Source organism: Medicago truncatula, chromosome 8 (genome assembly GCF_003473485.1).
Source record: "Medicago truncatula cultivar Jemalong A17 chromosome 8, MtrunA17r5.0-ANR, whole genome shotgun sequence".
Classification (NCBI taxonomy): Eukaryota; Viridiplantae; Streptophyta; class Magnoliopsida; order Fabales; family Fabaceae; genus Medicago; species Medicago truncatula.
Genome location: NC_053049.1, coordinates 31,900,011 through 31,915,867, shown reverse-complemented (window position 1 = coordinate 31,915,867; position 15,857 = coordinate 31,900,011). Strand labels below are relative to the sequence as shown.

Here is a 15,857-nt window from a genome sequence, read left to right as displayed (position 1 = left end):
ATCGGTCAATATTTTATGAATATTAAGAAAAATAATATTGTATTTAATGTATGACTGTTTCGAAAAGTAGCAAGAAGAAGAAGAAAGGATATCAAACCCGTTTCCGGGGTCCGGTACCAAATCCTTCTCAATGAAAACTTTTTATTGGAACATTAGAGGTAGCGGTATCTATGAATATATCAAAAATCTCTATGATAATTGCTGAGTGATATGGACATGTTGTTACTGTTTTCTTGGTGGGATTTTATGCCTGAGTTTGCTCGAGGGGGATTTCTTTAGGGACCGTGATGAGTTACCTAATTTTCGCTTTCCATTTTTTTTTTCCTCTCTTTGTTTGCTTTTCTTTTGGGGGTTAGGTTTGGCCCCCCCTCTTGTACAATTTTCCCCTTTTTTATATATATTATATGAGTGAGCGGCTTAGGATGGGAGTTTCCTGGGTGTGCCGACCTAATCGGGATGTCCAGCGGCTCCTTGATATCCTCACTCTTGATTCAGTAAAAAAAAAGTATGACTGTTTCTAAATTATACAAACAATAGAAGTAACTACAAGAAACTCTATTGATCCGATGAACGATAATACATTTGGAGAAAGAGACTAATGGGGCGCTATAGCTTTCTATAACTTTTATGCAGTAAATTTGTTTGCAAGAAAATAAAATAAATTATTTGGTGTCACAACAATAAAATAAAGTTTAAAAGCACTAGCATTTTAGGAAATCAGATAAAAAGGTTCATAAGTTCTCAAAGGAAAAAATGTGATTTAAATATGATTCACTTATGATAGAACTTCATTAGGCAAATTCTATGGTACACCCAATATATTTGAGTGTACCGGTACACCCACTCTTTAAATTAATAGTTAAATAAGTTATTTTTTTGAAGAAAAATATTATTTTTTATCATTTATAATTATAATAACTAAATCTTATTCATAAAAAATGTCAACAAAATAAAATTATTATTTTTTGAATTTTTATCACTCATAAGGGATGTTTTGTATTTAAATTAGTTAGGAGTCCATAACCGCAACTTTTGGAAAGAGGGGTCCAAAAGTGCAATTAAGCCTTACTTTTATGATAATATGTAAAAAAAATTACTATAATTCTTATAAACAATGAAATGATGTTTTTTCTTATGCAATGATGTTCTATAAAATATAAATATTGACAAATAGTTATTTATTACATAAAAAATGATCGTTAATTTATAAAATTATGAAGCAGGAGTACCGGTACACCTTACTTTGTGAGTGTACCGTAGAAGTTCCCACTTCATTTAGGTATACAGAGATATAACTTTCTATAGCTTTCTGGCAACATGGTGGTCTTTGGGGTCTTTCGACTTAGCCATCATGTTAAGCATTTGAAGACACACCTTCTGGATTTCAATCACACTGCTTAAGATGCAACATACTAGGTTGGTCATTAGTAGCTCTCCATCATGGGAGAGGTTGGGCCGTGGTCTATGACAATAATCCTAGATAAATCTTGGCACATCTCTAGGCATTTTTAAGATATTGTTTAAATTAAAGTAGTCATTCTTGTTCCCATGACCTTTCGGTCATTGGGGTCGTAACTCATATCAAACAAACATTTTCTTCTCATCTCCTTGTGATCTCAGGAATTTTCCATTATAAATAAAAGTAACCAAATTTTACTTTCAAAGATTTGGCATTAAAACAGTTTGTTTGAAAGAAGCCTAACGTTATAGCTCTTTATTAAGAGAAGAATATCTTAACCTCATCATGTCTAAACCACAAGAAGGGTTTTAGTTCATAGTGACCTTAACCATAAAGATGAAGATGAAATGAAACAAAAATGCAAACTTGAATAAGCTTAATTGAAAGATAAAATAGAGTTATGAACATATTACACTCCAACAAGAAAATAGAGTTGAAACACCACTCAAGTAATCCTAACTCTAATTCACTAAGAACTAACACTCGTGCTCATATATGAAGGAGTTGAGATGGAGTGGAAACTATATTGGCTGTTAACCCTAGCTGAAACTTGGCTGCTCAATTGAACTACGCAAATATTGGACCCTTGACATTATATGTGGTTGTACTACAAGGCCAACCAATACAAGTTTTACCATTTGGTCATTTCCGATATGAGGTGTCATTATTTTATCTAGTCAGTAAACATCATATTCTTTATTCCTCGTACTACCGATGATTGGCTCCAACTCATAAAACTTAGCCTTTAAGCAATGATAAACGAGGACCACACGAGGTTGTACAATCATACGACCACTTCGGAAGATCCACCATAATATATCTTAAGACCACATCTAACGATGTATCTTCATAATTCGCCAGACTTCATTTCCACGTTGTATCCCCATGTATATCTAGAGCATTTCGTCAACTTGATCTACAAAACATCCACCATAAGCATTGATAATTCAAAACGACTGACTAATACTAAAAACTAATTAAAATCATAAATTTTTAAATAGTCACTAATTATATGTCATAGACCATGCAATTACTCAATTTCTAATAAATTTTGGGGGATAAATGCAATATAATAACCTACAAAATTGTTGGTTATCAGATATGCACTTTTTGTGCTTCATGGATGAGAATAAACATTATAGCCGTATTGAAGTGCTTACGAATGTAATAATGACCTTCTTGATTTGTCTGAAGTGCTTTTGATGTCAAGTCTAATGTTCCTTTTTATTAAAGAATTTTGTTCATCAGACTAACGTGAGATCCACTTCTGATCTCATATTTTCTTAGTCAATATTTTTCTTCATTTTGATGTGTCCATGGGATACTGATCTTATTATGAAGTCCTTTTGATCATTCCGAGGTCATTCTTAAAACTTGTTGTTATGATTTTTGTTTCTTATGCATTCGTAATATCATGTTTTAAAGAACACTAAAAATAATTTTTAAATTTGAATGCATAATTGCTTATACTCTAACGTTGACAAAGGTAACAAGGTCCCATGCAAGTGCACTCCAACGGGCAATGTTTTACAACATTTCGAGAACAGCGTGCTTTTAAATTCTGAAATTCATCAAAACTCACACAAAAAGTGCACTGTAAAGCATGTGTAACAACAACTTACACGTGCAATTCATCACTTGGGAACACTGGCGGTGCAAAACTAACACCACCGCATGCTCGCCGTTTGCATCAACATCACTGACATAAAGCTTCTTGCTCTCTTCTTCGCCACGTTTCCCTTCTTCAACAAGCTTCTTCATGTAATTTTCTCATTTATCAGTATTTTAAAACTTCTAATATTTTGAATTTTAAATTCTTAGAAATCGTGGCTGAGTTTAATACAACTCCATAAAATTTGCATATAAATTGATATATGACAAAGTACTATTTTAGAAAACGTAGTTGAATCTAACACAATGCTACAAAACCGATTTATGTGATGAACGTTATCCTCATTTTTAAACACATGTTCAAGTCATATTTTGTTCAATGTGTGACTCTTTCGATAAAAATAAAATAAATTTTTAACACATTTTACTATTAAAATCAACATTACTAATAGTTTTTTTAACAACTACATTCTCCGATCACTAATATAAGCAAAAATCCATTTTTTTTTAAATACATTCAATTAATAATGTATGTGGTCTTAATTATATGTCACATACATCATTAATTGAATATATCTAGTAGATTTTTTCTTATATTAGTGACCGGAGGGTGTATGTAAAACTAAAAAAAAATTAAAAAATATTAACCAGAGAGAGAGAGTATCACTTTACTGCATACCCACTACTCCTCCATCTCATAATAAATGAATCGTTTGAAAAAAAATATTGTCATAAAAAAATTAAACAATTTCCCTTTTCAATATAATATTAATTATTTTTTCAATTATAATTCTAATTAATACTTCCTCCATCCCATTTTAACCGAACCTTTTGTTCATTTCACACATATTAAGAAAAAATGATGTATAAATGAAAGAGAGAAAAATAGTTTTGAACATTTTGTCAAGTATTAGTGTATTCTTTCTTATCATAAATCCAAAGTATAATATATTGAATTGAGGGTGATGAAAGTAGTACTAATTAGATTTATAATTAGAAAAAAAATAATTATTGTTGTATTGAAAAATGAAATGGGTCAATTTTTTTAAAACAATATTTTTTTGCAAATGATTCAGTTATTATGGGACGGATGGAGTAAGCATTAAGCATATAGCACAATATTTTAAACACATATCATGTACCAAAAAAGAAAAAAAAGAAAAAAAAACATATCTCAAGGAACTAAGCTCTAAATTGGTCAAAATCTATTTTGCTTGACAAATACAAGAGTTAAGACCAAAAATAGTATGCACCGTTGCATTTTTCATATATATAAAAATGAAAATGGTCCTATTAAAGTGTCACGAAACTTGTTAAAAGAAGTAAAAATATATAATTTTTCATGGAAAACAATTATTTTTTTATTTTTAAAAAGTTAAATATATCACATTTTACCACTTTTCAATATAATATTTTGATACTCCCTCCATTCTAAATATAAATAAATTTGACTTTTTAAATTCATTCAATTAATAATATATTTAGTTCATATTATTAATTGACTAAAAAAAATAAAATTTGCTTGTATTTGGAAACGGATGGAATATTAATTTCTTAATTAATATTTCAGACACACTTTTAGCATTTTCTTAATTATGGCTGACTTAAGAGGCATTTAGTATTTTAGAGGTTGTCTATTTTTTTTTCTTTGACGGGAATTAAGAGGTTGTCTTTGGCATATATACATGTGTCATGTGTGACATGTTTAACATTGCAATGAAACAGTTGTCACACTATACAACTTAGTGAACTAGCTCCTTCAATAAGGACACAGTACTCTAAGCCTTGAACAAGCACATGATTCAACCTCTAAGGTTTTTCATTGTTCACACAACCCAAGATTGCATGCATGTACTTTTTTCACAATGGATTCAAATAGATTCTCATTCTCAGAACCATTTCTAAAAACTAGAAGAAAATTATTTTCTGAATTTAGTTTATGTGTTGGTGCTTCTTTGCTTTTATGTTCTCTTTTTTTCCTTAGTAATTCCCTCAAAGTTCCTAAAAATTCAGTCTTTCTTCCAGTTTTCAACAATTCTAACACTAATTCTTCTTTTGTTTCACACCCCTTTTCTTTTAATAGTACTAATCACTCTTGTGTTTATTTGAACAATGCTTCTGAGATTTCTCTTAAGAGAATTGAAGAAGAAAGTGTTATTGTTGGTAGAATTAGTGAAGTAAATGTGTCAAGTGTTGGAGTTGAAAAGAAAAATTCTAGTTTTGTAAGTCCTAATGTGAAGAACAATGTGAATGTGACCAATGATGCTTCATACAATGGAAATACTAGTATTGTAGAGGGAAGGAATGAAGATTTGGTTAGGGATAAGAATGTAACTTTAATCACTCATAGTGATGAGCAAGTGGAGAAAATGAATGTTGGTAATTTATATGATAAATGTGATATCTTTGATGGAAAGTGGGTAAGAGATGATTCAAAGCCATATTATCCTTTAGGTTCTTGTCCCTTCATTGATAGAGATTTTAATTGTCATCTTAATGGGAGGCTTGATCTTGAATATGTAAAATGGAAGTGGAAGCCAAATAAATGTCACATTCCAAGGTATGTATATGATTAAATATTTTTCATTAATAACTTTGAAATGTTATTATTTACTAGTATTGAAATTCGTATAACGAAATTTCGCGCCATTTATAATTTGTTGTGTTCAATTATTGAGAGCAACATTGCTTAACAATTTGTAGTAAACTTATGAAGATGTAGAATAAGAAAGATATGATATTTATTATAGCAATTAAGTTTAGGGATGAAAGGCTTCTTCTAGTGAACATAATGTGAAACTTGATTAACAACAATGTGTAAAAGGGGTTGAGTTTTACTATTTATGTAGCTAACTTTGCATGTATTTTATGGAAATACTTTGATTTGACAAATGTTATAGTTCAATATTGTTACATTGGTATTGTGAGTTTAGTATTTTAGGCTCAATTTTGGTTTGAAGACAATTATTGATGTTATGTGATACCTATCAGTTTGAATGCAACTGATTTTCTCGAGAGGTTGCGCGGGCAGAGGCTGGTTTTTGTCGGAGATTCATTGAACAGGAATATGTGGGAGTCCCTTGTTTGTATCCTTCGACAAAGCCTCCGGTACAAGAAACGTGTTTTTGAAATTTCAGGGAAAAGGGAGTTTAAAAAGAAAGGTGTCTATGCTTTTAGATTTGAGGCAAGTTTCATGTTTTTTTCTTCAACATTGTGTCAAGTTAGAATCTTATTATAATGGTATCTTAAGATACAATTTATTTTGGTTTGTTTTTTCAGGATTACAATTGTTCAGTGGATTTTGTTGCTTCACCATTCCTTGTTAGAGAATCAACTTTCAAAGGAAAAAATGGTTCATTTGAGACATTAAGATTGGATTTGATGGATCACACAACTTCAAGGTATCAGGATGCTAATATTATAGTCTTCAATACAGGCCATTGGTGGACACATGAGAAAACATCAAAAGGGTTAGTTCAGTTTTAGTCCCTAATTTTTCAATAATAATGTTAGAATAGAAAATTCGGTTCTAAAGTATGAATAAATGCTCAAGAACACAACGCTTGATCGCAGACTTTGACCAATTGTGCCCGCGTCTGTGAAAGCAAAGTGTACTTGTCTATTATGCATTGAAATATTGGTGCAAAATACAATTTTACGAAGTCCAAAACTTGTTTAAATGCTACCGTCTATTTTGCTAGTTTACCGCTGTTGTCAGGCCACTCGCTACGCTTTTGTGTCTGCCTACTTATCAACGAATACGAGTCATACTCAACATATAATTAAAAAGCATTGCCTTAGAACCATAAATAGCAATAAAGCTACCAAAAGAAGAATCAAGATTCAAGAACAATATAAATTTAGCACAACATCAACTTTAAATCCTACGCACCATATTATCATGTTTGCAATCTTGTCATGAGAGGTTGCGTTATGAATCTAGATATCAAAAACTTTTTCATATTCTGCCATATATTGCTTATTGCTTTTGCTCCTAATAAGCATATGGAGTTGAGGTTTCTGATATTGTTACAGAGAAGAATATTATCAAGAAGGAAACCATGTATATCCAAGACTCAAAGCTTTGGATGCTTATATGAGGGCTTTGACCACATGGGCTAAATGGGTTGATCGAAAAATTAACGCCAATCATACGCAGGTTTTCTTCAGAGGATACTCAGTTACTCATTTCTGGTACTTTTCTCTCTTACTTACATAGCTTCCACAATACAACTGCATCTCAATTTGAGAGTTTTATTTGAATCCATTTATGAAAGAATGCAACTATTTTTTAAGACTTCTTTAAATATTCATCTGATAAACCTTAATGCTTAATGTGTAATGCCTTGTAGGGGTGGACAATGGAATTCAGGTGGACAGTGCCACAAAGAAACCGAGCCAATATATAATGAAACTTACTTACAAAAGCATCCTTCAAAAATGCGAGCGCTAGAGCATGTCATCCAAAATATGAAAACCGAAGTCATATATATGAACATAAGTAGACTTACAGATTACAGAAAAGACGGACATCCTTCAGTATACCGAAAAGATTACAAGACATCAATGAAGCAGAACTCTTCTTCGCTATACGAAGATTGCAGCCATTGGTGTTTGCCTGGAGTACCAGATACTTGGAATGAATTGTTATATGTTTCTCTCTTAAAATATGGAAAGGGAACTTGGAAAATCTGAGGTGAATTTCTTATAATCATTCGACAAACCGGATTCTGATTCTTCATGCATTTTCCATTAGTGTTTCTGATCTATGAAGCACGGACACTCCTCCGATTAGACCTGTCCCGGTGTCGGACACATGTCGTGTCTGACACCGACACGACACCAACACATATAATTACACTTAATTATGTGATCTTCGGCGTGTCTGTGCCGTGTCCGGTGTCTGTGTCCATATCCGTGCTTCATAGTTTCCGATTATAGTTTGATTAGAATGACAATTTTTTCCAATGATTCATAGGATTGTATTGTAAAAATGTATACATGTGTGAGAGTTGATTTGGTTTGAGATATTATGTTTGTAATAGGAGATGTAGTCTCTTCATATCACCAAAAGAAAAAGATGAAGTTACAAGATTGTTTGAGATCTATGAAGCATAGATACGGACATGGACACTGGACACGACACGGACACCGACACGTCCCGACACGTCGACACAACTAATAATTTGAGAAAATCACATAATTCAATGTAACTACAAGTGTCGGTGTCATGTCGGTGTCGGACACGACATGTGTCTGACACCAGGACACGCCTAATCCTAGGAGTGTCCGTGCTTCATAATTTGAGATTGAATGACCAAGATCAATTATTATGTCATGCACACAATGTATGAAATCTGAATCCTACACAATATAGCAAACATAAACACATGGAAGAAAAAAAACACTTAGATATATAACATCAATCAAAGAAACATGAATGATCATAATAACTACCTACTTACTCATCTTGCATAAACTGAAGAGAAAACTGGATTCTTCTCAGCTGCAAATTGAGGAACATGAAACATCACAAGTTGGTAGCTTCTCAAAGGAACAACATCTTTGTCTATTACAATATATATTCTCTTCAAAGAAGAATCACACCAGAATCATACACACATACAGATATATAGCCATAAGGACCTCTAATGCGGTCCATCGCCTTTTTGTGACTTGCCGGTTTACCAACCTATAGCCAAAGCTTCTCTTCCTACGGAGAACTAAGTGCATGGTTGGAATCATAGTGAGCTTGACGATATCATGGTAGCACCGTGATTTCCTTGAGCTCCAAAGTGTAATTTTTGTCAAAAACACAATCGCACACTCTGACATGTCAAACTCATCGTGAATTCAAACACGCGCTAATTAATTATTCTTTACTAACTAGCTTCTTCTGATTCTCCATATTCTCCTTGTGATCACTGATCATAGAAACCAATGGCTAAGCTTAAGCAAACTGTTGAAGTTGGAGAGTGTGAAGGGTCATTGTAAGGACCCTTTCACACAAATTCTTCATTCTTAATCATAAATAGATTTTTGCCAACAAAGATTCATCCTTAAGCTAAAAAAAAATCAGGTTCTATCTATATATAGATTGATTTTGTATGATTTTTCCAAATGGTTCTATGGAAAAAGATAGTGGTGAAGTTAGTTTCTGATCATTGCTTTAAATAGTTGATGATTGAGAACTTAGAAGTGGTTTCACCTAATCATTATCCAAATATATTATTATTTTCCTTTCTTTTTTTTGATAATATTATTTTCCTTTCAAACATTATTAAAAGTTGGAAAGTAAAGAGATAATATTATTTTACAAGTGTCCATTATAATATATATTAATTAATATATAAATTAAAAGCATTGTTTGATTTTATATGACAATCTTAACCTTAACCTAAGTACCTAACCTTTTTTTTTTTAATTTCATTTGACACTAACCATCACTAGTGCCACTTAATTGAATTTTTTTTCCCCTTTTATATATTTTTTCCCTACTGCTGTTAATAGGAAAAATAAAAATCAAGATTTTAGGTTTGATTCTTTTCGTATCAATATAATAAACTTTAAAACATGGTTACCAAACCCTCTACTTTTTCATTATTGGATGTTTCTTGTGTTTCATAAATGAATCCACTAGCAGGTTGATTATTATCATTCATCCCCACTTTGCTTTCAATGATATATATCATCTTAGTCACCCACTATTTTCATTCTTTTTTCTCACAAGTCATGCCAGCAATGCTATTCTATAATAGCCCATTTTTGTTTTTTTCTCTTTTCTAGTTTGCAACGTGTCGATATACCTTGCTTTTGAGTATGAGAAATCTAATAGTACATGTTAAATTTTTCAAAAGACAAGCTAATTTGAGAGTGAGTGAAATATACAAAAGTTGTGACTGATAAGGAAATCACAAATGGCCATCTCTTTTCGTGATTTTTATTTTTATTTTTGTGACAATCAACATTTTCCTTAAAAAATATACAGATTAATTAAAAGATATTTTAGAGTAGAATTTTTAAAGCGTTTTTCAAAATCGAACTCCTCTTCAGTCTTCAAGGTGCAGGGAATGCAATGCTCTTCATAAATGTATAAAAAGAAATTGAGAACGGAGGAATTTTTTATTAATTAAAGTAATACAAAAAAAAAAATTGTCTTTCTCTCCAAAAAAATATTTAAAATCATCTATAAGGATATTTAAACTTTTATCACTACATTAGCACTTTAACTATAAATGATTAAAAGTTTTTCTTCATTGTCCAATCATTCTAAATTTTATTTTTTACATAAGTCATCTTTTTTTTTTTGAAGAAACATACATAAGTCATCTTAAATATATATACCTTTGTATAAAAGGAATACCAAGTTTTTTGTGTAGTATATTTTTCTTTCAATTTTATCCTTTACTTAAAGTGTTTTATTTATAATTTTTTTTAAAAAAAAATTAATATTCAACTCAATGACCGACTAATCTGAGAGGAACAATCACACCTTCCATTAGCAAAGATCTAATTAAAGTCATATCAAAGTTCAATATTAAATAACCCACATAAGTTGTACCAAAAGGATTCATCATTAAGATGTTGAGATGAACACACTTTAAAATCTCAAACACGGACTACTTTGTCAACCCATGTGGGTTTTTTATTTACAAGTTTGTCTTTTGACAAATTTATCGTTCACCTAATTAAGTAATTGAATTTTATTCTAAAAATTATAAAAAAAAAAAAAAAAAAATTGGATACAAATTTTGTGCTAATTTCAAATTTGAATCAAATAAAATTTAATCTTAAAATTTAAATAAAATCTTATATAATTGTTAAGTGCGTCTATTTCCAATGCATTTGATATATAAAATTTCATAAAAACTTATTATTTAAATTCTTAAAGAATCATCCTATAACTGAAATGAATTCTCTCAAGTATAATTCCCTTAATTATATATAGTTGAGAAAATTTAATAGAATTCCACTTGAGAATCAATTTTGAGACAATGATTAACATTTTAAAAAGGAAAATGTTAACCGGTGCTCCCGGGGCACTGATTAAGGATATGAAAAAGGAAATTATATAGTAGTTAACGCATTGAAATTGTGTAATTAATTTATAATAAAGTCAAAAACAGTTTTCTTTTATGGTAATAATTCCCTTTTATGGTATGTTTAACCAGTGTCCCGGAGGCACCGATTAACAGGACCCTTTTAAAAAAATAAACTTGAACTCACAACGAAGAGTCACTTTAATCCTTTAAAAAAAAAAAAAAACGAAGAGTCACTTTTTTCCTCTACTTGGCTTTAAGGATAACCAAAACCTCCCTTCATGGTCCTTAATGAGTTTTAATGAAAAGATAAGTGAACCCCTTCTCAGATAGTATGCACACAATCATAGCAGCTAGACTATCCACTTAAGCTCTTTTTTTTGTCTTGCCTCTTTTTTAAGCAAGCATACAAAATAGTTGCAACTTTTTATATTTGTTTCCTTTCGGAATCTCACTTTGCTATTTATTAATTATATACGAAGTATTGTAATTACCACTCATAATGTATTTGATGGCAACAGCTAAGCCTATCACATAGAAGGATATCCCAAAATCCGATAAAGAACAGATGTGTAACTCAGTTGATAGTTATCAATTGATAGTTTATCAACAACATTATACATGTGTGATGGGAGTTCATATTTCGAAACCTCCACTTTTTCGTACTTAAATGCGAAAATCTAATTAATAACCTACTTGGCATTTAAGTCAAAAATTAAAGGAGTATCAAAACACACGTTAAAAATAGGTGACTATTTGTGAGCATAAAACAATTACTTTTACAGGGTGAAGTATTCTTTTGCTATTACCTCACATCACATGCATAGTAGCATGCGCCCTTGCAACTGTCACATGCCTCCAACAGACCTTCCCTATGAACCGACTATATAACATACTCAGAGTCAGTTTCATTTCATCAAGAGGAGGATGTTAGATGTTGAGATTCACAAACAGAAAATGGTGATATTTTTACTTTGGAGAAAAATAAAGGAAATGATATGTTGAACTAGAAGAATAATATTTAATGGAGATCTAGTAGACAGAGATCTTTTTTCAGGTTAAGGTAAAAGGGAAATGATATGTTGAATCATATCACTTAATTCTTGTTTTTCATTATTATCCATGATTGTTTGCAGCCTGCCGCTCGCCAGAGTTTATGGTTCGGCCTACTAAAAATTCGACCTGGTCTAACTCGTTTAATAAATGGGTCAAGTTTGAACTTTTTAAAAAGCCTATTAATTTAATTAGGTCAGGTTTAAGCTTATAAAAAAAGTCTATCAAGCCGATCCGTATACGAGTATATTACATTTTTTCCATATTTACATTATTTCTATTTATATATATCAAAAAGAATTACTAATCCTTCAAATTCTCATACCACAATTATTATTATCAGTTTTTTTTATTTTGTATGACTTGCTCTATATATATATATATATATATATGTGTGTGTGTGTGTGTGAATTGTTAAAGCTTGCTACTGATATGCCTAAGGTCAAGTATGATTATTAGATTAAGTTTGAAATTCTTGCTGTTATCAGACATGATTATTCTTGAGTTTCTATCCATCTATAAATTTTAGAATTGTGTTTCATTAGTTTAATCTGTATATAATTAATGGTTATCTCTATATTAAGTATGTTGCACAAATTGAAAGGAAAAAAAATGATCGAACAAACTTTGTTTGAATTTTGTAACATAAACTAGGTTTTTAGACAGGCTAATAGGCTAGACCAGACTTTTAAAAAGGTCAGGACAGACTTAAAATAAAGCCTTTGACATGTAAAAGGTCAAGGCTTAAGCCTTAGTTTTTTCAACTAGGCCTAACCTATTTAAGCAAAGTCCGACTCGGCCCGACTCATTCCCACCCCTATTTACAGGTTCAGTCCTAAATCGAGGTTTTATTTTGTCAAAAATTAAGAGGATCTTAACCCTTTTGCTTATTTTTGTTAACAATAATTTTGTCTATTTTACATGAAGTTAATTATATATATGGTTATGTTAATAAAAAAAAGTCACCAACACGCAACAACAATAAATCAAAGCCTAAAATTAGGCAGGATAGTTTGGTTCATAATCAAGATTGTATGGGAACCGAACTATTTTTTTATTCTTTAAAATCGAATTAGTTATGGTTCAACTTGATTCAAATCGAACTGTTTCATCAAAACCAATGAAACTGTTCTTTACATAAAAACAATGAAGTATTTTCAATTTTAATAGTTTTGTTCGAACTGAATTGTTGTAATATACATTGCACATAATCAAATTGTTTATGTATCAACCAAAATATTTTTCTAAATGATATGGATCTTGAATATTGAACACATCAACAATTTTGGTTAAACAAAAATAAGTCATGCTTGCATTTAACTAAATTGCAAATTGTTAAACACACCATCACTATTAACAAAAAAATATATATGCAAAATTAAGCAAAAGAAGAAAATAGTGGTATTCTCAACAAATGCTTAACCACCACTAAGGCAAAATTATACCGGGGATCTGTTAACTTATTTATTTGTAATATTTAGGTCATTTATCTTCTTTTCTTCGGTTAGTTTTTTTAACAGAAGGGACCATTTAGGTAAACGGAGGTAAAGTTATGGGATTAAATTGAGACAGTTTAAAGTTAAGGGACCAAAATAAAATTCAAAAATAAGTTAAGAGACCAAAGCATGTATTAAGCCTAGATTTTACTATACTATACTAGTACATATCATCTCAAAATAACATCTTACCTAAAGCCTTAGTATAACCTGCTGCCAAAAATATTTTCAATCACAAAAACATTTTCAAATTAGGTATCGAGATTCCATTGCCAATTACAAACACAACTTTGCTACTAAACTCCAATCACCTTAACTTCTAAATTATAATTAATGCCTTTGAAAACAATCTATTATTTTGTGGTATTTTCTGATTTATTGTGATTGAAATTTAGTAGTTAAAGTTAATAGCAAAGTCGTGTTTCTAACCGGCAATGGTAGCAGGTTTTCGGTGCCTAATTTGCAAATGTTTTTTTGTGACTGTTATTTGCAAAGACTGTTGGTAGCATGTTTTTGGTGTATAATTTGTAAAGGATTTTGGTAAAAGGATTATATGAATGATTTAGATATAATTTTATTTTGAGATGATGTGTACTAGTACAATACTCCCTCCGTCCTAAATTGTATGACGTTTTAGATATTTCACACGTATTAAGAAATCTAATTAATTTTGTGTGGAAAAGGGATATTATAAATTGTTTTACAAAATTGTCCTTAGTAAATGATATAGGAAAGATAAATGAATGACTTGGAAGAAGAGAAAGTAGAAAATGGTTAAGGATATAATAGGAAAAATAATATTAATGCTTCATTGGTATTGTAAAGCGACATACAATTTAGGACAAATTTTTTTTCCAAAACGACATACAATTTGGGACGGAGGGAGTAGTATCTAATGATCATTGTTGATGGAAGCGAAGTTTGTAAGTTTAAAGCTAAATTGAATATTACTACTAGTATTACATTGGTCCAAAAAAATTATATATTTTTTTAGTTTGACAATGGTGACTTTCATGACTTTTGGGGCCTAATTATGAAGTTTTTGTCAATAGTAGTGGTATGTCTAACAATTTCAATTTAGTTATATGTACGCATGAACTATTTTGTTTAACAAAATTGTTGATGTATTCGAAATTTGAATCGCTTTTATTTAGAAAAGAGAAATGATATTTGAACATTCATTTGGTGATAACTTTTGTGACAACTTTCTTTCTCATACTCACATCATTTTTACTTTATCTCTCTATTGTTTTGATTTCCGTGCAAATACTTACTTTTTCTGTATAAATTATGGTTGTCACGTAAATTGTCAATCAAATTGATTGTTCAAATAACACTCCTCTTTAGAAAAATAGTTTGGTTCAATTGATACAGAAGAAACAATTTGATCTACTTTATTGCATATTATAACAATTTGGTTCGAATAAAACTAATAAAATTGAAAGCGGTTCAGCAATTTGAAGAATCGATTCGGACATTCGGTTCAGGTTGACATATAACTTGTCTGTGTCGGTTCTAACAAACTAAAAAACAATTTAGTTCAGTTTGCATACAATTTTGGAAATGCTCCAAACTTTATCCATGCCTAGCAACACCAACATTTTTTTAGGGAAACACCAATATTTTTGTATGTTTGTTGTTGTGAGATTAAAGTTGTCACAAATGAAAAGAACAAGTTGTGTTCCTGCAAAGTTAGAAACAAAACATGTAAAAAAATCAGAACCATATGATAGATTGAATGCTAGCTTGTGAGGTTTAGCTATTGAGTGGATTTTGAATTCTACGGATTTGTGTTTTAAATCCACTCAAAAAGTGAATTTTTGCTGTTAGGATTCTAGTTGCAGCTCTAGATTCATGGTTATGTGTAGAATTAGGCAGTCCTATGAAAAGTATTGATTTGTATTATGATAATGTGTATTTGACATCATGTTTTCAGATACATTTAACATTCAAAAATAATAAATTTTTCTACTATGAACAAGTTGATTTTTGTTGATGAGATCAAATAAAAAACACACTCTTACCTTAGTGTTTCAACACTATATTTTATCCCACAACATATTCCACTATTGTTTTCTCTTCCCAGCCTCACTCACACACTCACCCACCATTACCAACGCCAATAACATAAAAACCTTAGAATCTTAACTTAATCTTCATTCTAATTTTGTTTCATATAGATACACAAACAGGCAAAAA

The 15,857-nt window shown here is 30.6% G+C and overlaps 1 protein-coding gene and 1 long non-coding RNA gene across 3 annotated transcripts; one reads left to right on the top strand and one right to left on the bottom strand.

The window, feature by feature from the left end:
* The first annotated feature begins 4,787 nt into the window (after nt 1–4,787).
* LOC25501484 (protein trichome birefringence-like 2) lies at nt 4,788–7,892 on the top strand. Its single transcript, XM_039829441.1, has 5 exons — nt 4,788–5,630; nt 6,062–6,254; nt 6,350–6,540; nt 7,106–7,264; nt 7,423–7,892. The coding sequence occupies exons 1-5, from the start codon at nt 4,936–4,938 to the stop codon at nt 7,763–7,765; spliced, it is 1,581 nt and encodes a 526-aa protein (XP_039685375.1). The 5' UTR covers nt 4,788–4,935; the 3' UTR covers nt 7,766–7,892.
* On the bottom strand, nt 7,530–9,263 carry LOC112417544 (uncharacterized). Of its 2 annotated transcripts, none has more exons than XR_003008121.2 (2): nt 8,528–9,263; nt 7,530–8,434 (listed from the first exon to the last, which is right to left on the bottom strand). It is a non-coding gene; the product is annotated as an uncharacterized lncRNA (long non-coding RNA). The 2 variants fall into 2 exon arrangements; XR_005643640.1 differs by having other exon boundaries at nt 8,536–9,263.
* Between the last annotated feature and the right edge of the window lie 6,594 nt (nt 9,264–15,857).